At 31.8% G+C, this 25,868-nt stretch overlaps 3 protein-coding genes across 5 annotated transcripts; 2 read left to right on the top strand and 1 right to left on the bottom strand.

Moving 5' to 3' along the window:
* The first annotated feature begins 2,803 nt into the window (after positions 1-2,803).
* On the top strand, positions 2,804-11,307 carry LOC131622091 (uncharacterized protein At5g08430-like). Of its 2 annotated transcripts, none has more exons than XM_058893139.1 (11): positions 2,804-2,950; positions 3,043-3,180; positions 4,384-4,463; positions 5,051-5,238; positions 5,874-6,765; positions 7,772-7,884; positions 8,238-8,297; positions 8,848-8,898; positions 9,321-9,391; positions 9,510-9,754; positions 10,621-11,307. In XM_058893139.1, exons 2-11 carry the CDS (start codon positions 3,083-3,085, stop codon positions 11,082-11,084), a joined length of 2,262 nt encoding a protein of 753 aa, XP_058749122.1. In that variant the 5' UTR covers positions 2,804-2,950; positions 3,043-3,082; the 3' UTR covers positions 11,085-11,307. The 2 variants fall into 2 exon arrangements, with proteins under 2 accessions (XP_058749122.1, XP_058749123.1); XM_058893140.1 differs by lacking the exon at positions 10,621-11,307 and adding an exon at positions 9,930-10,609.
* A 349-nt stretch (positions 11,308-11,656) lies between these two features.
* LOC131622092 (uncharacterized) lies at positions 11,657-13,311 on the bottom strand. Of its 2 annotated transcripts, none has more exons than XM_058893141.1 (4): positions 13,176-13,311; positions 12,922-12,989; positions 12,100-12,204; positions 11,657-11,995 (listed from the first exon to the last, which is right to left on the bottom strand). In XM_058893141.1, the coding sequence occupies exons 2-4, from the start codon at positions 12,964-12,966 to the stop codon at positions 11,897-11,899; spliced, it is 249 nt and encodes an 82-aa protein (XP_058749124.1). In that variant the 5' UTR covers positions 12,967-12,989; positions 13,176-13,311; the 3' UTR covers positions 11,657-11,896. The 2 variants fall into 2 exon arrangements, with proteins under 2 accessions (XP_058749124.1, XP_058749125.1); XM_058893142.1 differs by having other exon boundaries at positions 12,922-13,039; positions 13,176-13,308.
* Positions 13,312-17,566: 4,255 nt separating this feature from the next.
* Positions 17,567-24,311, top strand: LOC131622093 (uncharacterized). The gene is made up of 7 exons (XM_058893143.1): positions 17,567-17,851; positions 18,120-18,686; positions 18,854-20,233; positions 20,345-20,669; positions 20,778-21,039; positions 22,344-22,560; positions 23,455-24,311. Exons 1-7 carry the CDS (start codon positions 17,765-17,767, stop codon positions 23,941-23,943), a joined length of 3,327 nt encoding a protein of 1,108 aa, XP_058749126.1. The 5' UTR covers positions 17,567-17,764; the 3' UTR covers positions 23,944-24,311.
* Positions 24,312-25,868: the final 1,557 nt, after the last annotated feature.

Consider the following 25,868-nt stretch of genomic DNA (forward strand, 5'->3'; position numbering starts at 1 on the left):
CAAACTCTTCATTACATAACTGATGCAGAAGCTGAATGGACAGAAGAATATAAAGTCCTCATTATGTTAATTATGTAACACATAATTATGCAGAATAGAAGATGCATGGACAGTACCACACAAATGCTAATTATGTAACACATCCACAGTGAAAGATGAAAGAACATAACTTCATAAATGAATAGTCCACATGGCGCATCAATAAGCAACATTTCCTACTCTCAGAATAAGCCACTTGGCAGCATGAGAGGAACTCTTCAAAAAGATAGAGTTTTCTTATATTATAGATTTGGTTATAAATAAAAAAAATTACTAGTAATTCGTAGTAAATAGTATTATGATTTCTAAATAATGTATAATTATTTCTAATGACTCTAAAATCATGATTATTTATAGTTTCTAAAATATAATGTTAAATATAATTACATTTATATAGATAAGAAAAATAACGATGATTAATTTATATTTTCAAATTATATTTATTTGAAATGCATATAGTTTTCAAATGCCAACATCAAATACAAATGATACAATGCATAATAGTATTTATTATTATAGAAATTTGTTAGCATTTAAATTAACAAAATCTCAATCATTTTAATAATTAATATAATTTGATTTAAATATTAAAAAAATTGTTATTTATTAAATTTGAAATAAAAATATATTAACATTAAATATTTTCCTATTTTCATTGAATTATTGTCTTCCAATTTTTTAATTAATTATAATTAAGATTAATAAGTGATATTGGTGGTAATTATTATTATTGTTATTAGTATTATTATTATTTAGATATATTATTTCATTTTTTTTGTTTAATGCACTTTAATTCCTAGGAGAAAGGGGCCCTAGTAATTCAGAGTTCGTGCATAAATGTTTTATGCATCTGGTTCATCGGGAAATGGGCCAAAGTAATTCAAAGTTTGTGCGCATACTCCGCTAACGTGAATACCCCGTTACCCTCATCCAATCACTTTTTATTTTATATTATTTTAAAATAAATTAAAATTAAAATATAATTTGCATTGAAAATATTGATATTAAGTCATTAAATCATTTGATGGTGTGACATCCTATTAAGTAATTGAGGCAGAAAATAACAAAAAGTATTTAGATTGAAATCTTCGTTGAAACATTTTAGAAGCCAAAATCATTCGCCTAATGCTAAAAACACTAAAAACCCTATTTCTCTAAGATATTTATCAAGCAGTTCAAAATCCATTAATGAAAGATCTCTCTTCACCTTGTAAATGACAATGTTAATTTTCCAAGAATTATTGAAAAATTCAAAACCCTAATTAATGAAAAATCACTCTTCATTTTGTAAATGACAATGTTATTTTCCAAGAACTATTGATAAATTTTGGATGAAAGATCCCTCTTCACCTTGTAAATGACAATGTTGATTTGCCCAGAACGATTGATAAATTCAAAACAAAACTGTAATTAATGAAAAATCCCTCTTCACCTTGTAAATGATAATGTTGATTTCCCAAGAACGATTGATAAATTTTGGAACAAACAACTAAATGCAAATAACATGACAATGTTGATTTCCCAAAAATTTATTAATATTGATAGAAGATTTATTAATATTAATAAAGGTTATTAGAGTCATTAAATTTATTAATATTGATAAAGGTTATTAGAGTACTCATTAATACAGGATATTTAAAATAGAAATGACAATTAAGGGTATGAAGAAACCTATATTATTAGTTGTAATTAAGGGTTAAGATTTATATTTATAAGAGATTCAAATTCCAATAATCTACATCATATTAGTCTCACAAGACATTTTGTTTGATAATTCAAATAATTTAATGCAAAAATACTAATACTAAATGTGATTAGTCAAAAAAAGTGCTCTCCAAGAATGTATTATTACTTTGTTTAAATATTGGATCGGATCGGTCCGAACGAGAATCGGTCAAGTAACTGATCTGATTCAATTGTTGGATCCGATATATCCTTCAATCAATGTGAACCGATGTAAACTGCTAAAATCGAAAAAAATCAACGATTTTCCTGAACCGACGATTTAAATGCTTTTTTAATTTTTTAATTTAAAAAAATTAAAACAATGTCGTTTTGATTATTTTAATGAAAATTTAAAATATAAAATAAAAATAAAATAAATAAAATAAAAAATAAAAATAAAAATAAAAATATTGTGGATGCTGTTGATTTTGTTGCAATAGTTTTGATATTGAAGAGGGATATCTCAACATTGAAATAATTTTTCCTTTCTTAAAATTAAACTTAGTAGACAATGGAGTTATTTCGTTATGAATTATTCAATTAGATTATGTTTAAATTAAACTTTGTTTGCAGTTATATTTTGTAATTTTGTCCTATTTTATTATGTGTGATACCTATGTTTAAAATTTGAATTTAAATTATAAACTTGTGAATTTATTTTATAGAGACCGAATCATCCGATTTAATAGATTTTAATTTTATTATAATGATCGATATATTCAATCGAATTATCCAATTTAATCATACAATTTGATCGGTAATCCAGTGATTCGATCAATAAACCACTTTCACCGATTTGATGCCTAATCTAATTTTTAAGTTTGTGATTATTACTATTGTTAGAGAATTCATGTACTAATAATGATTCGAATTTAGTTGCGGTGTTGGTGTACTATGTACGTTCCACAAAAATCCGTTGTTTTGCTTCATTGCGCGAGTGCCAAAAAAACTTCTAGAAACTACCAATTCCCACTCCACTCATACTCCATTTCCTCTCCCACTCTCAAATCTCTCTCTCTCTCTCTCTCTCTCTCTCTCTCTCTCTCTCTCTCTCTCTCTCTCTCTCTCTCTCTCTCTCTCTCTCTCTCTCGTTTTTTGTTATATACCCTTATTCCCTTTCCCATTTTCTAACAATGCACTCAAACACATTTCCACATTCCTAAAAGCATCCAACGTTCCTTGCAAGGTAACTTTTCGACCGTTCATTTACTCTCTCCGATTTTGCTAATTTCATTTTTTCTGTGAAATCGATCATCCACATTTTCTCTCTTTTTTCAGTTTTCTTCAGCTACATTGACCTCATTGTTGAACTCAAAAGATGGGGAAAAGAAACGGTAAAAGAAAGAAGGAAGAAATCGCTGAGGATCATTGTTTCGTTTGCAAGGATGGTGGTAACATGAGAGTCTGTGATTTTAAGTAAGTTCTGCAAAAATTAATGCATGCTATTTTTCATTTTGGAAAAATCAAAATCAAAATCAAAATCAATTTCAGTATTTGATTTCTTTTTTCTCATCAACTTCGCTTATGGTAGTTTTCATGTTTATTATTATATTATATATTTGGAAACTTTATAAGGGCGTTTCTTTATTAATCATCATCAAGTGACATTAAGCTAGTTCTATGCCCTAAAAATTTCTTTTTAGATCTTCATAATGATTTTTTCTGTTGCATGAGCATGATCATGTGCATTTCTTTATTAGTCGTTTTAATGGTTAAGATTTTCCTCTTTACTGACATTTTTTTAGGTTTTCCTTGAAATTCATTTTTTTTCTTCTTAATTTTGTTCCCTAAAATAATACTACTTGGTTCATTGTTACTCCATTTTTCTAGTTACTTATTGTTTTTCTTAATCTGGGTGAACAAAATCTTTAAACGAAACAGATTTTCTAACATTTATCATAACGGTCGCGGCAAAACGAAATATTTGTGGTTAATTCATACTGCAACAACTGCATTCAGTGTCACAACATCGAAATTGCTAATACCTTTACGCAACCGCAATGCGACCACGGCATTTTTTAAAACCAACATAATATCATATGTGAAATTGAGTGATATCATCCTAAAATCAAAGAGCTATTTTTTCCCCTAAAAGCAAACACAAAATGAGAAGTGGATTCCTAACATAGTATGCTAAATTGAGTTTCTTCCTTGGCGGTAACTAATTGATATGTGTTCTGTAGTAAAAGGAACATGTGATATCTTAGTTTTTTTTAATTTGTTTTGAATTTATAGTCCTTGGCATTTTGAATCAGTACAAAAGGATTGTAATTTCACTAATATGTTTTTGTTGTCAAAGCATATTTATTTTGAAAAAGGTTTGGCGGGTGGGTAAGTTTAGCATCTGCCTGTTTGCTGTTTTTATGATTTCTAGCTGTCATTTCGGACTTGTTTCCTATCTTATTCCTAGTGCTTAGCCTTACAAAAAAAGAGGATAACTGTGAGGTAGCTTTAATACAGAAGTTGCTGGTATTTAGGTTTTATTAAGTTTTTTGTTGATCGATTTGTGGTTTACTACCAAAGTTTGTCATCAGAATCATTAGTATGCTTTAATGTTGGATCATTTTGTACAGACATTTTGTTTTTCTTGTGACTAACTTTTCTTATGATTGATTAAAGGGATTGCCTTAAAACTTATCATGCTGAATGCGTGAGCGAAGATGCTTCCTTTTTGACAAGTAACAATAATTGGTGTTGTGGTAAGTTGCTTCCCTGTTTATCTCTGTCTTTACTATGAGGCATTCAGATACATTTGCTTTACTTTTGCTGGTCTAGTACATATTTATGCATTTCATACCACCATGACAATTGGCCGTCTTAAATGTTTTGCTTGGGATACCATCTTAGAATTTGCAACCTTTTGCTTTTGAACACTATATATTGTTTGAACCTTCATATCTTGAATTCTGATTTATATCTTCTTCAACCTTAAGAGATTTTACTTTTTAAGGGATATATTTATCTATTTTCCTAGCATTGCGATAGAGCACTGCACCAGAATTGGCGACCTTTTTTTAGCCTATAAAGCATTGAAGTTTATATGCTTCTTCTGCCCAACAGCTGTTTGCGGAAAATGTTACTATGATGTTGATTTTGCTACTGTAAAAAAAAAACAAAGGATTTTGTAGGCACTGCTCAAAACTTGTCGTAGTAACCTTTTTTTAACCTATGTTAGTAATTAATTGTTGTGATTGAATGCATTCTTTGTCCGTTCATGTTTAAGAGAATATGGTAAAATGTATTTCAATTATATTGATGCTGAATGACTTTTGAATAACATTTATAGGGTCACATTATTGCTGCCTATGTCGTAGAGCATCAAAGTTTATGTGCTTCTTCTGCCCAACAGCTGTTTGCGGAAAATGCTACTATGATGCTGATTTTGCCAAGGTCAAAAGAAACAAAGGATTTTGTAGGCACTGCTCAAAACTTGCAGTTCTAATTGAGAAAAATGCTGACGTTGATTCTGATGGTGTAAGTTTTTTTTTTTCAATCATGCCTTATTATTATCAACAGCAAAAGAAAGAAACTAAAATGTACAACAGTATGTGGAATCTAAATTCGAAAACCTTGATATTTGCATATTTTATGTTTTACAATTTTATATTTTTGGCACAAATTGTCAATGTTTGTGGGAAGAGTTTCCATTGAAAACTATAGAGGATTGTTATGCTACAGCTATAAATTAAACAGGCACCTGTCCTCTTTTTTTTTTTTGTTAATTTTGTTCTCCATTTTGGAAACATCGGACTTGTGTGTTTTTTTTATGTCTTTAAAACAACATGCAGGTTCTATTTATGTTTGAAAAACAATCCTAGATTGTCCAAACAGGTTCTATTTTGAATGTGGGTTACTTATTATATTGTGATGAATGGAATGTTTCACTTTAATGAATAAAATTTTAGCCTGGGCCTAGTCATAGAATTTTACCTTATAAACTTTAACCAGGTTTGAAATTTTTTTCATTGAACTTTAAAACTGTTTCTTTCATTTTTTTTGTTGGTGGGAAACGTTGAATTGAGTAAAGAAAGTCCATTTCTTTATCCTAACTGTATAAAATTCCTCTTTATAATTATATATCTTATAATAATGTGCTTTTTCATTTGCAGGATAAAATAGATATGAAAGATCCAGCTACATATGAAAGTTACTTTGTAGAGTATTATGATTTAATTAAAAGAAAAGAAGGGCTGAATTCTCAGCATGCTCATATTGCCCGTGACTTCATTAAAAATAAAAAAAAGAAGTGTGACATGGATTCATATGAAATAGGCGATGAGGAAGATGATAGTGGTGAATCTGATGTGAGTAATTTTATGGATTCTGATAGTGATGACCTAGATGGCACAACAGGAGTTAAATCTTCGGGGAGAAAGAAGAAGTGCATGAAAAAGCTAGAATCAATAAAAGGAAAAATAGGGAAAGATAAGAAAAAAGATTTTGATGGATGGGGTTCAAGAAGTCTCATAGATTTTCTTAAAAATATTGGTGTAGACACTACCAAAGCGTTTTCAGAACTTGATGTTAAATCGATCATCATTGACTACTGCCATAAAAACCAGCTTTTTGACCCCGTGAAAAAGAAAAGGGTATTATGTGATGCAAAGTTACAGAATTTACTAAGGCGTAAATCAGTGAATAAAAACAGTATACAAAACCTTCTTGCATCGCATTTTGTTGAGAATTTTGAGGAAACAGATGATATGGTCAGTAGTTCAGAAGAAATGGGTAACAAAGAAGCATTCAAGTTTTCTGAGCAGAGACATTTGAATTCAACTACAAAATCTTGTCTGAACGTAGTTTCTCAAGAGCTTCTAAGTGGATTTGCAGCTATAGTTAGTTCAAACCTAAAACTTGTCTACTTGAAGAGGAGCTTAATTGAGGAGCTTTTGAAGCAGCCAGAAAACTTTGATGACAAAGTATTGGGAAGTTTTGTTAGAACCAAGTCCGACCCAAATGACTATTTACAGAATAATTCCCATCTGCTCTCGCAAGTAATAGGTAAACTTGGCCATGACTTTTAAAATCAACTATACCATTTTTTTTACCAGAAGTCTAGTAGTTAATTCTACTAGCTTCAGGTTTTCAAGTACATTACCATAGTATCGTATTGTTGTTTTTTTGGTTTTATTTCTAAAATATTGTCATAAGTTCAATAAAAGCATCAATTCCCTAATAATGCACAGTAGAACACTTTTGATGTTACAGCTTTTAGTAAGATATGCTTGTTTAGCCTAGTCAACATTGTGGTAGAATAAGGAGTTAAAGAAAAATGAAATGTGCATAGTTGTACATACTGAAGCAGACAACTTTGTTATGAAGTAAAATTATTGATGTTGTATAGAATGCTATATTGTGGGAAATGACACTAGTATATCGTAATGATCAACTTCAAATTTGACTAGAAATGAATTACCACTTTAAAATACGCCAGTTAAATAAAGGGAAAATGGAATATTAAAAACAATTAATATTGAAACGGACAACTTTGTTATAAAATAATGTTATATGAGATGTTGTATAGAATGATATGTTGTGTGAAATGGCTCTAGTATATGTACTGATTGTCTGTTTTTTCAATTTTGATTAGAGTGAAATACTATTTTTTCTTCTGATTGAGTAATATTAAAATTTTCATAGTATATTTAAGACCTAAATTTTATTAAGTATATGACAAATTTGGTTTTGCTTCTTGATTCTAAATTACATGTAATTTTGACAACAATTTGCTATAATTGGTAGAAAAAGAATATTGTACATAACTAAGTCATACATTGTATCCGAAGCATTCATTGGGTGGAAAAGAATATTGCACATAACTAAATCATACATTATATCCAAAACTATTTGAGAAAAGAATAATGAAGTATAAAATTGAATGGTTTAACTAGTGTTCTTTCTTGGCATATTACATTACTGCAGAAAGAAGGCAACACAAGTGATGTTCTCTTACTAGATATCATACTTTTCTTATATGTATACATTAATATTTGTATCCACATCACAGGAATTAATAGATCATCTAAAAAAGGCGAAATCAATCAAGAAATTCTGCTCCGACTTTCTAATGTGCCAAAAGGTGTACCTGTCAGCAAAATTTCTGATGATGACTTTTCTGAGGTATTAATACTGTGCTAACAGTATTTTCTGCTGCAATTTCTCCCATTTTTGAAACCTGGTTGCATACAAGGTAGCAGATTCCAAGTAAAAGTGGAAACTGATATTCTAAACCACTTTTCTATAAGATGTTGGTTATAGTGTATTATTTCCAAAGTAAGAGCATAGTTGGGTTTCTTATATGAAAGTGATTATATGGTATTGATTTCAAAGTGTGTTGATGTCATCAGATATGATTTGTGTATATTCTTCAAAGAAATTATGCCTAGGTTATGGATTCTGCTGTAAAGTTTGCACTCACCCTTGTTTTGTTCATGTATATTCCATGGATTCCTAATTATAAGCATTATCTGCAGGAAGAATGTCAAGATCTGTATCAGAGAATGAGTAGTGGTGTGCTCAAAAAGCCAACTACAGTAAGTTTGCTGTGTGAGTCATTTATGCTTGGTCATCTGTTCAGATAATAATATGGTCCCCATGAGTCTTCAGATTTTAATAGTTAAAATTTATTATTATCCTACGGGGACCATATTATATTATCTGACTGTACTTTAGTTAGAATTTTCAGCCTACTGTCTTGACAAACATAATAATAAATAATCAGTCTATAGTCAGCATACTACGGGGAGTGGGGACCATATTATTTAAGTAACATTATAGTTATAATTTATTATTATCTTACGGGGACCATAATATGGTCATCTGTTCAGAATTTTCAGATAGTTAGAATTTTCAGCCTATTGTCTTGAGAAACATAAGCAACCTATTGATTTAATGTCTCATAATCTAGGTGTTTTTTGCATTAGTTCTGTGTCACCTTTAATTATTGTCATTTTGACCCACATTTATTTTATGGGCTTTCCCTTGTGTGAGCTTTGTGTTTCTTATGAGTAAGAATTTGATTTGTTAAATAGTAACTGATAGGATTTGTAGTGACCAAATGATAACCACTTGTGTGTTTCACAGCTGGAGCTTGAGCAGAAAGCTAGAACTCTGCACAAAGATATCATGAAGCATGTAAGTTGAATATCAATATTATTGTGCTGAGTAATAAATCCTTTTTTTTCCTATTGTTAAGATATAGCTGAATATAATTCAAAGTGAAGTTACTTGGAATCTAGCATGTGAACATGGGCTATGTATCATGAAATTCAGCAAGTGCAAAATCTCACTATTTTCCAGCATTCAAAAAACTTACTACTATACAAGCATAAAATTTACATTCGCATAATTCTGAATTTTACTTGAGCATGTGCCAGGAGGCGGTAAATCTATAAATCATACTGAAAATTTAAAATACGCCCCCTTCAATCCTTTATCCCCAACACTTCATTTATCTAATACTTATTAACATTATTGAACATTTCTGATTCCTTTAGAATATAAAAGAACCTCTGGTCTATCATATTTTGTTACTGATATTTATCTTTATATGGCAGTGGATCTCAAGAGAGATAGCAGTGTTGCGAAATCGTATTGATCTGGCAAATGAAAAGGGATGGAGGAGAGAATATCCTTTCATGACATTTTTGCTAATATTACGTCATATTAGAAGCTATAATCCAAAATGTTATGAATTGTTCCCTAATTTAATGCTGACAATTTGTACCTTAACCATATTTTCATACACTTGCTCAATACATAGATCGAAAAATGAAACTGGAATCTCCATCAGAACAAACACGTTTATTGAGTGAAATTCCAAAAGTAATTCCAGAAATGGTTGATACCAGAGAAGACTCCTCCAGAGAAGATAAGCTTGAGCAAAATGATTTGTCAGAATTAGCCATTGGCGAGAATTGTAGCTCTGTTGAACAATACTCCATACATGATGGTTTTGCTCAATGTCTGGATAAGCAAACAGATGTTGTAGGTCTGTCAGGCTTTCCTATCTAAACTCTCTCTGCTTTCATAAATATCTATTACATGCTTATAACTACTTCAATTTTTAAACATTTTTTACATTGTGTTCATGACACTGCATCTGTTGTTATCTTTACATTCTTGACATGCTGTGATTTATCATTTCATCGAGATCCTCTCTACAGTGACGACTCAGGAGCCAAATATACTGGCTGGTGTTAATAGCCCAATAGTACAGCAGTTGAGTTATAGCGCCAAGATATGGAAGGTATATTCCAGGAAAGGGAAGATAGGAACACAGGGAAGAGACTTGGGGCTAGAGAAGGTATATTCCAGGAAAGGGAAGATAGGAACACGGAAGAGACTTAGGGAAGGTTATGCTTTTTAGAAATTGAGTGGGGCCAGGAAGAATAGAAGACGGCAGGTGGTTGTGAAGAGGGCAGGGACATGGTTTTTTATGGAAGGCAAGATGCATTTTGGTTTAATGGAATCGGCTTTGGGCCTAGTTAGGCAGGAAGTTGGCATTTATCTGCTGCTGCTTCTGATTTTGTTATGCTTGTTTCCATTTTCTACTCATGTACTCTGATATCTCAGTATCAGTTCAATATAATATAGCCGTTTAATGTTTTATTATGCAGTAAAGGATCAATATAATCCAAGGGTGATATTTTATTATTTTGTTATTATATTTGATTGACTATATCCTTCTTTGAGGTTTTTCACAGGAAAAATTTAATGTGCCACTAAGTATATATATAAAATGTAGCTTACAATACCATATGTTTGTATCAATTATATCTTTGGTAGTCTTTCCTGGCACTGTTGAATATTTGCATGTCCAACCAAGTAACACTAAATCTGATTCTGTTGATGTAGATTGTAGAAATCTGAGTGTTGACATGGATGCCAATCAGACAATAAAAGAAAGCCAGAGCGTTACACTTGCTGATTCTGTTAAGGCGACCGCCACAGATGTTATTATGTTAAGTGACAGTGAAGAAGATGAGTCGAATACTAAAGTCACTTCAGCTGAAAGTAAGGAAGTTGAGACTCCTAAAGTCACTCCTGTAGGAAGAAAAGGAGTAGAAACTCCCGAAGTTATTTCAGCCGGAAGAAAGAGATTGGAGACTCCTGAAACTCCTAGCTGGCTATGTTCGGGTGTTTTTGGTGGTCGAGAAAGAGGACCATTTTCATTGTCTGTACTCAAACTCTATTCTGAATCTCAATCTGCTTTTTCATCTCCCTTAGATTTCAAGGTATGGAAGAAAGGTGAGAGTGAAAGAGAGGCAATTCCTCTGAGAGATGCACTTAGGCTCTTTTCTCCCCAACTTGAGGAGTAACTCAAAATGAAGAAATCATCTCTATCGGATGCATGATTAGCATAGTTGTATATTTTCGTTTCTCCATATAGGTGCTTTTTTTGTAATTTTGCTAGTGAAAAAGTATTTTATTGTGGATGATAAATATATGCTATGTGACTCTTAAACATGTTTTTCTATTGTATTTCTTGTCATACAATTTGAGCATAAAATAGGAAGCTTGACATTGAGATGCTTTTGAAAATTGCAAATTGCAAAGTGAATACCAACTATACCTATGTTTGGAACCATGATTTTCCCCAAATTCAACAATAGCTGTGTATTTAAGCACAAAATAGGAATCTCAAAACATAGTAATGTTTTTAAAAGATCCCCCAACAATAGCTGTGTTTCGATTAATTTTGCATGAAGTTCTCTTCTAGTAGAGTAAAAAGCAAATAGAACAATCTAATCTAACTTTATCTGAGTGATGAGTTTCCTTCTATTAGGTAATGGTGATGCAGGATTCCTCTATTTATTGTAAACAAATAGAGAGCTCTGTTATTAATGTTGAGTGTATAAAAGTTAAATTATACAAAATATATGTCACTAGCTTTAACGATAATGTTTTTCATTTATTTTGATTCTTTTTTCATACATTTGTTTAGAAGCTACACGGCCTCTCTAATATGGAGGAAATCCTTCTTCTAACAAAGGAATGGCAATAATTCTAACAATATAATAGAATAATTCAATGTTTTGAAAATGGCAACATATCATATCAGGCCATAGTACAAAACTAAGAATCGTATTTTGCACAACAGTTTTGGTTTTCAAAGAAGCAGGAAATCCTTCTATTGACTGCTGCTTGCAGCATTTTCTTTCCTGAAAACTCGCAACTGTTCCTTTAACTCTTTGCTCTTCTCAAAGTTGGCCTTTCTCTTCACGGCTTTCTGTTTGAACACAGACAATTATTACATGTCAAGGAAAACCAGATTAAAGCAAAGAACTTTAAAATAAAAAATAACGAAAAGATAATAAAATTTGAAAACCTCACTTCTGCTCTGAAGCAACGATCCAATTTTATTTTTAAATCTGTACATTCGCCAAAGAATTTTGCAATAGGGTGTTCCACATGACACTTTTGAAACTCCTCAATAATCTGCATAAAAGCATCCTTAATCAAAGTATGATCATATTTGCTGGACCATAATATATGATAACTTTCATTACCAAAAGAATAAGATAAATGATCTAAACTTCTAAATTGAGTAAATTCACAAATTAACTGTAACAATATTTCTAACAATATAAATCATAATTGACTCCACATGTAACAATATTTACAGCTGGTGATTGGACTAAAATATGTAGAACCAGTAATCATGTTTACTATGGGCATTGGACTAATCAAAATTGAGGAGTTCATTTGTCATTAAGTGGAGTCGGTTACATGGATCAACTTTTGTCATAAGGTTCTATTCAGAATCATGCTTCTATCTAAATCGTTAATCTCAATATCTTTCTTAATAACTTTTTTTATAGTTTTTCTAGATCTTCCTCTACCTCTAGTTATTTGATTCCTCTACGTCTGATCTACTCTCCTTACCCCAAAATTTTCCTTACATACCCAAACCACCTAAATCTATTTTCCCCCATCTTTCAACTATAAGTGTCACCCCAATACTGCCTAATATTTATGACAGAACCAAGACACTCCCAGAGTTTCCATTACCACATTTTCAACTACTAATAGCCATGATCACATGAAATTGATCTTAAGCAACAAGCACATTATTAAGAATAACAATGAGATCATAAACACTTTTAATAACAAATAATTAAACACTAAAAAAAGTGATAAAACAAAGAAACTCACTTCAGCGCACATAGGGTGTTTGTGCAATGTTAAAGGAGGATGCATCTTCTCTCAAACAACACCTTCTCCTGCAATTCAACCACCAACATCTATCATGAAAACTAAGGTTGGAATTGACCTAGAAAAAATCCATTGCAAAAAAAAACTAAGGTTTGAAATCTACAGCTGTTAAAGATTAGAGTATAAGAAGAAGAAGAAAAATACGGAATCGATTAAAGTGAAATTGAACGGAAAAAACGAAAATAAAAACTTACGAGATAGAAAATAGCGATTGAGGGAAGGGTTAAGGCAGAGTTTTAGAAGGCGATGCTGGTCGCGAGGGTCCTGGAGAAGATGGAATGGAAGAACGAAAGTATTAAAAATGATTTTTATGATTTTTTTTTAAATATATTTTTTTTTCTTTCTAATCAATTCTCATTTTATATTTAAATAGTATGACGAGTTTATTATTAATTGATTTCGATAAATTTTCATTAAGTAGATATTATTAATTTTGATAAAGGTATTAAAATTTTCGTAGTTTTGAAATATTAATTGGTTTTTTATTGTTAATTTTTGAACAAATATATAATTAAAACATATGTGTTAAAATATTAATTAAATTATTAACGTAATACTATTTCCTTTCGATATCCTTACTTTTGCCTGATTTAATAGCTTTTAATATTTTGGTTTAAATTAATTAAATTTTAGTTTAATTAATTTTCATAATATTAAAATATTTAATGTTTTTAATAAAATTTATTATTAATTTATTTTAGAATTATTAGCACTATTAATAGAAAAATTAAATATTTTTATTAAGATTAGTACTATTTTGTGTACTAAACAAAAAATTAACAAAATATTATATTTTTTTGGGCTACATAATCATTTTAAAAATATTTTTTTTCAATATCAATATATTTTGATGTTAAATGACATATTATTTAAAATATACTATTCATTTTTTTAAAATTATGGAAAAAGTATCTCTTAAAAGCATGGGAAAGGGTGAGAGGACGACCGTGAAAGGTGTCTTTTGCAACCAGAGAATCATGCTAATCAAGCGCTCAGATTGTTGAGGATAACACAAATTCGAATGGGGAGGTAGATAATCGGAAGGAAAATGAAGATTCTGAGAAGAAAATGAAGCTTGATGAAACCTAGAAAACAGGAAACCACGCGAAGAAAAGAAATTTTGGGTGGATGTAATCAGTGACAATCGAAATCCTGCTAACGGTTTGGTTATAGAATTCGTTGCACCCAAATTGGTCAACGGGGAAGTGGAGATTGAAATAAAAGAGGAAGATATCGAAGCAGAGCTCAAATTCCGGGATTCAACACTCATCATATATGTGCTTGGGGGAGACTTGAGTATGAACACAGTCAAGCAGTTCATGATGAAGTAATGGAATTTTGTGAAGTTACCGGACATGTTCTACAACGATGATGGATACTTCATTTTGAGATTCCATTCTTACCAGGATAAAGATGTGGTGATGATGCAGGGTCCCTACATTATTCACAACATGTCCATGCTACTAAGAGATTGGAAGCCTGATTTCAATCTAAAGAATTATATGCTGAGGACTTTACCGATTTGGATGAAGCAACCCCAACTACCACTTCTTCTCTTGGGATAAAAAAGCCTAAGTAAAATAGGAAGCGCGCTGGGAAACCCTTTGATAACTGATTAATGCACAACCAACAAACTAAGGATCTCGTATGCATGTATTCTTGTAGAGATTGGCATCACTCAATAGTTGGCAACTGAGATAACCATCAAGGATACTGAAGGAAGAAATATTAAGTAGTCTGTAGAGAATAAATGAAAGTCCAAATATTGTGAAAAAAGCCAAAAAGCAGGACATAGATGCGAGAACAAACCTCAAAGAAAATAATGTAAGAATGGAAGCCAAGGCAAACCCCTCAAGCAAGTACTCAAGAAGAATCTGATGTAAAAGTTCTAATTGTTGAAGAGCAAGAGGAATGGAAGAAGGTGATAAAAAGTAGGAAATATCAAGTGTGACAATGGCTTTACAACATTAAGGCTTCAAGACAAGACATGATTGTAACATGGAATGTGAGAAGGATGAATAAAGCAGGTAAATTCAAGGAGATTAGCTCCCATCACTTTTCTTTTAGACCTCTTGGGGTAGTTCTTATTGAAACTAGGGTTAAGAGTAATAAAGCCAAGGATATTAGGGATAAGCTTAACCTAAAAGGGTTGTACTTAAATTCCTAAAAGTAAGTAAAATGCTCAGTTGTCACTTAAATTCCTAAAAGTATTAAAGCTAAAGTTGTAAAGGACTATAAACCTATTTCTTGTTGCACCACCAACAATAAGACCATCTACAAGATTCTCACAAACAGTCTGGAAAAGGTGATAGGTAGTATAGTTAACAAGAACCAAGCTGCTTTTGTGCCTAATCAACACATTTATGACCATATTCTCTTGGCCTATGAACTGATTAGTGGTTATAAAACTTGATCTCCAAAGTGTATGATGCAACTTGATCTATGAAAAATGGATTTGAGGGCCCTAGAGGATATTCTGTAGGAAGTTGGTATACCAGGTAAATTCAAGAGATGGGTTATGTTGACTGTGACAAATGTATCATATAGGTTCAATGTGAATGGTAACTATACTATTATCATGCAACTAAGAGGGATCTCAGGCAAGGAGACCCCATATATCCTTTCCTTTTTGTGATAGTAATGAAGTATCTCAATAAAGTGATGCAACAACTTCAAATGGAGTCTGATTATAATTATCACGCAAAATGTGAAGAAATGAACATCACCAACCTTAACTTTGCAAATGACTTACTTTTGTTTTCTATAGGTGACAAGAGATCTATAGAGCTCATGATGGACAAATTTAATAAATTCTCAAGGACAACATGGATGAAAGTTAATCCTAGTAAATGCCATATTTAATTTGGAGCGGTTTATGAAGACACAAAAAAGGACATCAAAGGGACAACGGGTTTCAGAGAAAGGTCTCTCCCATTCAAGTATTTGGGCATCCCTCTCACTTGTAAAAAACTGGCTATGAAACATTATATATGGTTGATTGATAAGACTGTTGGTAGAGTCACCCATTGGAGTACTAAATTGTTGAGTTATCCAGGGGAATACAACTTATTCAAAGTGTTAATTTTGCGATACACAACTTTTGGGTGCAATGCCTTTCCATTGCAAAATAAGTCATTAATAAGATTGAAGCAATTTGCCGTAGTTTTTTGTGGACAAATGGTAAAGAGGTCACTAGAAAATCTTCTATTGCCTAGAAGATGTGTGCAACCCAACAAATAAATATGGTATGAACATCATAGATGTGGAGAAGTGGAACCTAATAATGTTGATGAAGCTTCAGTGGAACATTAACAACAAGGCAGATAACCTTTGGGTCAAGTGGATCCATGCCTACTATATTAAAAAGGAAAACGTGACAAGGATACAAATTAAATATTGCTAGGCCAATAGCCCAAATTACCACGTGGATGGCTTGTCGTGGCAAGCTTGCCACCAACGATAAAATGTTGCGATTTGGAATGATATTGCCACCAACGATAAAATGTTGCGATTTGGAATGATAATAGATGATAAGTGTTATTTTTGTAATAAGGTAGAATCTCTCGATCACTTATTTTTCCACTGTGCTAAGACCAGGAACATTTGAAAGAAGGCCTTGAATTGAATTAATGAGAAACATGATCCTCTAGAATGGAAGGATGATATTATTTGGTTAACTCAAAGAAGCAAAGCCAAAGGATGGCGCACTATGCTACTCAAGATTGGTGCTACAAAAACACTTTACGGAATATGAAAGCATCGTAACAATAACATTTTTAGCAAAGATGTAAGTAATATGAAAATAGAAGAGAAAATTATAGAAGGTTGGGCTAACACTAAGTTTAGGAATCATCTAGCTAGCTTGATGACTTAATTTCATCCTAGTGAGTGATCCTTAGTTAGTTTCTTTTGGTTCTTTGTTCTTAGGATTGCTTTGGAGTTGAATCATTTGTGATCGTTTTGTACATATTAGTTTTTTGAATTAATCAAAGTCTTTATTGATTTAAAAAAAATATTATTCAATTTTTTCTTATTTTTATTTTTTTTATCAAATAATCATTTTTTTATAATTTTATAAATACAAATATATTAAATAATAATATTTCTTATGAATAGTGTAGTTTTAACTTGGATTTTTTTGATAGTTTTATAAATGCATTTACATTAAATAATTTTAATATTTTCTATTAATAATGTAATTTTAAAACGGATTGGTTTTAATGTATACATAAATTAAAGGCAAATCAAGAATTATTTTTATATCTTTTATTTCTATTTATTAAATATTTATTTTTCTATAATTTTATATATATAATATATCTATATTATGTTGCTATAAATAATTTGCTACAGATACTAAATATGACCCGTGTTAGAGATGTTATTAATAATAACTAATTGATGGGAAGTTTATTTATTTTGAGACAAATAATTTTATTGAATACGAGGTTTATTTTGAGAGGGAAAAGTAATGATTATTTATTAATAATAGTAATGGCTATTTAATTAGTTATTATTATGATTTTGTTTGATTATTAAAAAGTTAAAATTAATGATTAAATACGTTACATACGAGTATCCGACTAGGAATAAGATGAAGTCTTGCATATAAATCCCAAAAATTCTACCATTGCCGCTCTTTCCTTCCCTCCTAAATCAACAGCTCCTCCAAAATTTGTTCACACTTTCCACCGTCGATTTCTTCAACTCCGATCATCGGAAATTTTCATCACCGTTGATTTCTTCAACTCCGATCATCGGCGTTTTCCGTGTAAATCAAGTGATGGAACGGAGCAAAAATGACTTGGTTCGATTGGTATTTTCCTGGTCCCTTCAAGATATACTCAACGATGATCTTCTTAGAGACAAGGTCTGTTCACTCCTTACTTTCAACCATCAAAATTTCACCTTGCAAATTTCATTTTCATCACTGATTGTGTTATTTTATTCATGATGTGATTGTCATGAATATTATCGTCCATTACTGTTTAGCATTTTGATGATTCCATATTTGGTATTTATGTATTGTTGTTACTTTTAGGGTTTAGGGTTTAAGTTTTAGAGTTTGATTGTGTACTCAATGTTCATTTCATTCTGGAATTAACTTCAAAAGTATAATTTTTTGTATCTATTAAAAGGTGAGGCGAATTCCAACAACATTCTCGTCAGCAAGTCACTATCTCGACTCGTTTATTTTACCGCTTATTGAGGAAACTCGTACGGAGTTATGCTCAAGCATAAAAATGGTGGCGAAAGCTCCAGCATGGGAAATAACTGATATTGAACTCTCTGACGATTACGAGCCTCCACTTAACTTGTTATACAAGATTGAAATCAAAACAGGAGTGGATAGTGACGAACATGGGAATATTGTTGAGCCTGAGACGGGGCAACTCATTGCTTTGACTGATAGGAGACCGACTTGTATTGATGACTTGAGTAAGCCTGGTAGTCCGTATAATATTGCTTCAATTAAAAGGGTGAGAAAGAAGGACAATACTGAAGATGTATATGAGGTTAAAATACTAACCTCAAAGTCCGTTGAATTGGAACAGCACTCGCAAAAGGATGGCACGTTTATATACGGTTTTGGTGTCTATCTTTGCAACATAACAACATTTGTTCGCATATGGAATGTACTAAACTCAGATCCAGATGGCCCAAGCATCCATATCATTAAGCAACTTTTGCAACCTAATTCTGATGTAAGAACAGTGATTTATACCTCGTAATATACTTATCTATTGTATGGCAGTTCAATTGTATATGAAGTTAGATATTTTCTCCGTTTTTTATTCCTTACCTACTCACGGAAGCCTTATTGATTGGATCAATGCGTTTACATAGCTTACATGGTTTCATCTTCATACAGGTTGGAGAAAATTGTTCTCAATGTTTCTCCAGGGAAAAGCACTCTATTGATACATCAATACTTGGTGCTGTCATCCGCTCATTTGATTTGAATGATGCTCAGGAAGAAGGGGTTTTAAGTTGTATAGCTGCGAGGGAATGTTCTCATAAGAATACAGTGAAATTGATTTGGGGACCTCCAGGGACGGGGAAAACTAAAACGGCTAGTTCATTATTATTTTCCCTTCTCAAGAGGAGGTGCAAAACACTTACTTGTGCCCCAACTAATGTGGCAGTACTGGAATTGACATCTCGGTTTCTTAGGCTAGTAACGAAGTCCCTTGATTATCTCACTTACGGTCTTGGGGACATAGTATTATTTGGTAACAGAAAGCGGATGAGGATTGACAATCTTGATGATCTTTTGGATATATTTCTTGATTACCGTGTAAAGATTCTTTCTAAATGCTTTGCTCCTTTGTCTGGTTGGAAACATCATTTAGAACTCATGATATGGTTACTTGAAATCCCTGAAAAACAGTATCTCGAATACTTGAATTCTGAGGTAAAGAGGGATTATGAGATAGATGATTATGATGATTGTTTGAAAGAAGAGAAGGAAGTACTTGCTATTGCAAATCAACAAACATATCTGGAGAAACAAAATATCTATTACCAGGATCCAAATATTTCTAAGCAAAATGAGTGGAAGAGGATAGTTAATAATACTTTAAGAGAAAATAGGTTACTTTTTAAGGAGGAAAACAAAAGTAAATATGGCAAACAAGAGAAGAAGGGTTGTATTTTTCTCGAGAACGGTATCAAAAGATTGACGTTTCATGAGTTTGTCAAGAAAGAATTGAATTCCATCAGGATGCAGATGAGGACATTCGCTGTGCAAATGTGTACTCATTTGCCAACTTCTTTTGTTTCGTTAAGAGTGGTGAAAAGTTTATTTGAATGTCTTGATTGGCTCGAAGTCCTTGCGACAATACTATCAAACCATTCCATTACTGATAAAGGATTTAAACTTGCCCTTGCCACATTTTATACTGATGAATGTAAATTAAGTTCCTCTACTTGGCAATATAAGCTGGATATGACCAGGAAAGAATGCCTTAAAAGACTGAAATCTCTTCGAGATTTGTTGATTCTTCCTGATTTTTTTGATGAAAATTCAATTAAAAGCTTTTGTTTCAAAACATCGCGCATGATATTTTGTACTGCTTCAAGCTCTTTTAGATTGCACGCAGAAGGGCTTGGTAGACTAGAAATGTTAGTTATTGATGAAGCTGCCCAACTCAAAGAATGTGAGTCAAATATACCTCTACAACTTCCCGGTCTTCGCCATGTTGTACTTATTGGGGATGAGAAACAATTGCCTGCACTAGTCAAAAGTGAGGTGCGTTCCATTCTTGTTAGTTCCCGACTTCACTTCACTCACTCACTCACTCATTTGTTAAATTTATGAGCAGTTTTCAACATCTTGGGATTGTTTGTTGCTAATATGCAGATTTCTGATAAGGCAGGATTTGGGAGAAGTTTGTTTGAAAGGCTTGCTCTTCTGGGTCATAAAAAACACCTTCTCAATGTTCAGTATCGAATGCATCCATCCATTAGCTTCTTTCCAAATATGCAGTTCTATGACAATCAACTTTTGGATTCTTCAAGCGTCAAAGATAGAAACTACGAGAAACATTTTCTATGTGCAGATATGTTTAAGTCCTACTCTTTCATAGATGTTTGTTCCGGGGAAGATGAATTGGATGAAGGGAATAGCCAAAGAAATATGGTGGAAGTAGCTGTGGTGTCTGGGATTGTTCATGACCTTTATAAAGGTAATGTCATCTAAGATACGAAGATGAGTAAAAGCAAACAATTGAATTACAAATGTTTGTTATAGGTTACTTTATTTGTATTATTAATCATGTATTGAATCTTTACAGAATCAGTTTCCAAAAAACACACTGTTAGTGTTGGTGTCATATCACCATATAAAGCTCAAGTTTTTGCAATCCAAGATGCACTTGACAAAAGGTTTGGCGGTGATGTCAATGATTGCTTTTCCGTGAAGGTTTCCACTGTTGATGGTTTCCAAGGGGGTGAAAAGGATGTGATAATAATATCCACCGTCAGGCATAACAACATGGGAGTCGTGGGATTCATTTCCAATATTCAAAGAACTAACGTTTCTCTAACAAGAGCAAGGTACGTGTTAAGAACCTAGTATGCCTTAATGCTGCATAAGCATAAGTTTTCTCCTCTCTCTGACCAACAGCTCTAATTTCATATAAAAAATTAGAATTAAATGTCTCTCTCTTAAGTCTCAACCTCTCCTCTTATTTATATAAGCAATATGCTTCAACTATCTAAGCCAAACTAACCTAACTAACTCCTTGACAACCGGTCTCTAACAGACACCGAGCAATACAAATGTGAAATAAGAAACTACTTAGACCCTTTGCTACCAACTCTCAGTAAAAGCTTCCTCCACTTTGTCAACAAGACCAACTTGTAGTATTTGCTTGAATGTTTCACCGGGGATTTGCACAGCCCGTGGCCGTAACCCACCTCGAGCATCATACCCTTTGTCAGTAACAATCTGTATTTTTTGAAACTGCACAGTACCGTAAAACTGCGCCTTATTAGCCAGCTGGGTTTGACATAAGTTTCGTATCTTGTGCTAGTTCCTGTCCTCTGCCATAATATGCTCCCCTCATTCGGCTTCCACAGGGGGCATCATCCTTCCCTCAGTTTCTACTTTCCCTTTGCAGCTCAAACCCCCTTTTGTTTTGCACTTTGACTCTTACCCTTCTCTTCCTTAACTATCAACTTCTCCCACCCAGTGTTATCAAATTGCGATTCCATGGCCGCTATGGCGGATACACATGGCGGTTTATGGGCTCGCCACAATGGTAAATATTGGGCGCTACTGCGGGTGTTTCCGCCATAATCCGCTATAACAGCGCTGCAAAGCGGCCGGTATGGTGGGGTTTTGGCTCTCCACCATGGACCGCCATCGACAATACTGCTCCCACCATCTCATATCTTGTGTTATTTGTCTTTCCCGTGTTTCTATCTTGCTGCTTTGTTCTCTATTACAACATGCCCGACTCCTGCTCTTCAGACTTTCATTTTCTATTTTATCAGCTTGCTCCCTAGAATTCTGCATCATGGTAGACTGTAACCTTGTAATTACTGCTTCTCTGAAATAATCCCAAGATGAACTCTTGCAATCATCTTTTCAAAATAATATTTTATAACCTCTATTCTGGAAATAATCCCGCTTCCTCTCAAATGACATGATACTTTCTCACTCAAAACTTCCCCTCTAATAGTTAGGAACAACATGCTCTAACTGACTCAGCATTACTGACCTAACTAACCAACTAATTCTCACTAATAGACCTAACAGACACCTAACTGTATGATCTGTATCCTGATCTCAGACACACTATTTGCTCTAAATTTCTTTTTTCAAATTATGGATGTTCTTTACCCTGTCTATGTAGGTATTGCCTTTGGATTATAGGTAATGGTGAAACTTTGATGAATAGTGGCTCCATTTGGAAGGTATTAGCCGTTGATGCTATAGGTCGAGGGTGTTTTCATAGTGCTGATGAGGATGAGAGGTTGTCTCATTTTATTGCTACTGCAATGATTGATCTTGGTCAAGTCTGTGATCTACTGAATACAAATTCTTTGCTCTTTAGAAAAGCGAGATGGAAGGTATGCTGCTTGATGTTGTTCTTGTATTTTATTTTATTACTAAAGATGTCATAGTACTTCAAGTTATACCCCCAAAAGAAGCATCACAAGAGACTAAACATATTCAACTGAACTTGATTTGCCTACATATATACAACTACAACTACTAAAACAGGGACTAACAAATTACAAAGTGAGAACAATCATAATCAACTTTGTCGAAATATTCAGTTATCCAATCCTTATTTATAGAGTACACATCATCAATTTGGACCTTAAATCACATTTTTTGTCTAAATTATATAGGCAATTCGTAGTCAGTCAATCAATGGATTTGCCATTTTTATCCCGTATAGAAAATTCCTAATCGCAACATGTTTCCTTGTTGTCACGTGTATTATTAGCATCAAACACATTGTAGATGATCACTTTTAGAGGGCTCTTCTGATTGAGATGAAGCAGGCTGTAGAGGCTGTATACCCCTGATATTACCTATATTTTAGCACTTAATAAAAGATTGACTCTAATGTTTTATACAGTTAGGAAAACCTGAAAATACATCTTTCACTTTCACCATCAACATCTACTTATGTTCATTCTTAACCTAGCTTAGACTTGCGCTCCGCCCTGACCAGTTAGTTTTGCTTAAATCCAAATTGTTTTCACACCTCAAATTTATATAATGATATTCATTACAGCTCAATGGATTCATCATTCCTGAAGAGTACACTAAAGTTAAACTCCTCTTTCGTTAAAGGAAAAAAAATATTGATATTGATGAATTTTAGCCGCTTTTTAACCATTTTGACAGATGCATGCAGCAGATAAAAGTGTTCTCAATATTTTTTTAAACAGCTTAATCATTTTCATAATTTGATGTATTCTCAATCTTGTGACTATATATCCTAATTATAGGTTTGCTTCAATCAAAGTTTTCTGATCTCAATGGCAAGAATCCAGAGCACTGAGGATTGCAAGAAAATATGTTCCCTGCTGATGCTACTTTCAGGTGGATGGCATCAGCCTGACAAGGATATAAATATTGGAGTTGTAGATGATACTTCTTCCCAACTGTTGGGGCTGTGCAAAGTCAATGAGTCACTTTATATTGTATGGACCATTAACATTCTTGAGGAAAACTCAAATTCTGTTGAGGTTTTGAAGATTTGGGATGTTTTGCCATTTTCTGAGGTATCCAAGATGGTGAGGGATATTAACATCTTCTGCAAGAATTATTCTGTTGATATTCATAGATGCTGCAAAATCAGGTGTTCTAACGGGTATAATTCTCCGATGAGATGGTCGACAAATTTGAATTATCAAACCAATCATAATCTGCCACAAGATGATCCGATGCAGTTTTTATGTAACCAACTTGCTTCGCTCCATTTGAGGAATGTTTAAATTGGAAATAGAATGTTGGTATATTGGTTTGTTTGTATAGTACAGAAGAGGTTAGCTTAATGCAAATACAAAGGGATAATAGAGCATTATGCTCACAAACATGAAATTTGAAGCATGTGGCAATTAACAGTTGTGATTGTCATTAAATAGGTCTTGTTTTAGTTGATTTGCTTATTTCTAGCTTAATGCACTTGCATATAACAAGTCTAGCTTAAAGTTGAAAATAATAATTATATAAGATGATTAATTAATGCTCCATATTCGAAGTTGGCTATTAAGAGGCTCAAAAGAGGTAATGTCATGCTTTTCTCCGCCAACCTCAACTTACAATACATAGGATTTGATGAGAAAGATACTTTAGTAAATGAGAGGGTCAATTTGTTAGTATAATGGATGAAGTCTTGAACCTATAATATAATTCTAAAGATCCATTTTAGTTCATGACAAAAATTATCCAATTTAAATTAGTCACTCACAATAAAAAGGATCTGATTTAATCCCTTACAAAATTTAAACAGTGACTGAATTGCCACGTTGATTTTTTTTTCATTTTTCATTTTTCAAATACTAAATAATTTTTAATTATAATTTCATTTTTAAACAATTCTGATTTAATAATATCAAAAAAAGTCAAAATTATTTTTAAAAGGAATCGAACCAAAAACTTTTAAACAATATCGCAAATCTTTACCACTAGACCAATATGTATTCATGACAAATAATTCTCAAATTTTTAATAATATTAAATAATTTAGAATTTAAAATAAAAAATACAAAATTTATACAAATGGGGTCTCGAACCTAAGTCCGATAAATGATAATCACCTTACAACTAGACAAATCAATTTCTATTGTTAATATTCTTAACGATAAATACTTAACTTAATAATTTAGAACAAATATTTACTTATTTCAAAATTTACTAATTTCAAATAATACACCAATTTAAAAATAAAATTTATAAATATAAATCTTCAATATTTTTAATCAATTAGATATAAGTTAAACTATATGTAATTGAAATTAAATAACAAATAAATATTTACTTATTTCAAACTAATTCAAATTAAATTAATTAATTAATTTAATAGTAATTCAATTAATTGTTAAAATATTTAATCAATTAATTTTTAAAATTATTTAATTAATTCAAACTAAATAGTGATTAATTAGTTTAATAGTAATTAATTAAATATTAATTTATTTATTTTTATCTAATTAATTATATTTAGGATTTATATTTTATTTATTTTATTTTAAATTTTTGTATTATTTAAAATTAGTAAATATTTATTTGTTTGTTATTTGAAATAAATAAATGTTTGTGCTTAATTATTAACTTAAGTATTAATTATTAAGAATATTAACAATAGAAATTAATTTGTCTAGTCGTAAAATGACTTTCATTTAATTTGAACGAGCTTGGGTTTTAGACCCCATTGATACAATCTTTATCTTTTTTTGTTTTAAATTCATAATTATTTAATATTACTAAAAATCATAGAAATTTGTCGTCGTGAATGTACATTGGACTAGTGGTAAAGACTTAAGATACCGGTCAAAGTTTCTGGGTTCAATTCCATATAAAAAATAATTTTGGCTTTTTTGATATTATTATTTCATATTTTTTTTAAAATAAAATTTAATTAAAAATCAATTTAGTATTTAAAAAATAAAAAAACCAACGTGGCAGTCCAGTCACAGTTTAGAAATATGAAAAAAACTTGATTGAAAAAAAAATATTAACAGAAGGACTAATATGGCCCGGTTAAATTTTGTAAGAGATTAAATCGGGTCCTTTTTTTTGTGAGAGACTAATTTGGGTTATGTAATATTTGTGAGGGGCCAAAATGGGTCTTCACTCAATTCTAAATTGGGCATAGAGGAATATTACTGATACAATAAAAAAAACGAAGAAAAAAAGA

Source organism: Vicia villosa, unplaced genomic scaffold (assembly GCF_029867415.1).
Source record: "Vicia villosa cultivar HV-30 ecotype Madison, WI unplaced genomic scaffold, Vvil1.0 ctg.000024F_1_1, whole genome shotgun sequence".
Taxonomy (NCBI): Eukaryota; Viridiplantae; Streptophyta; class Magnoliopsida; order Fabales; family Fabaceae; genus Vicia; species Vicia villosa.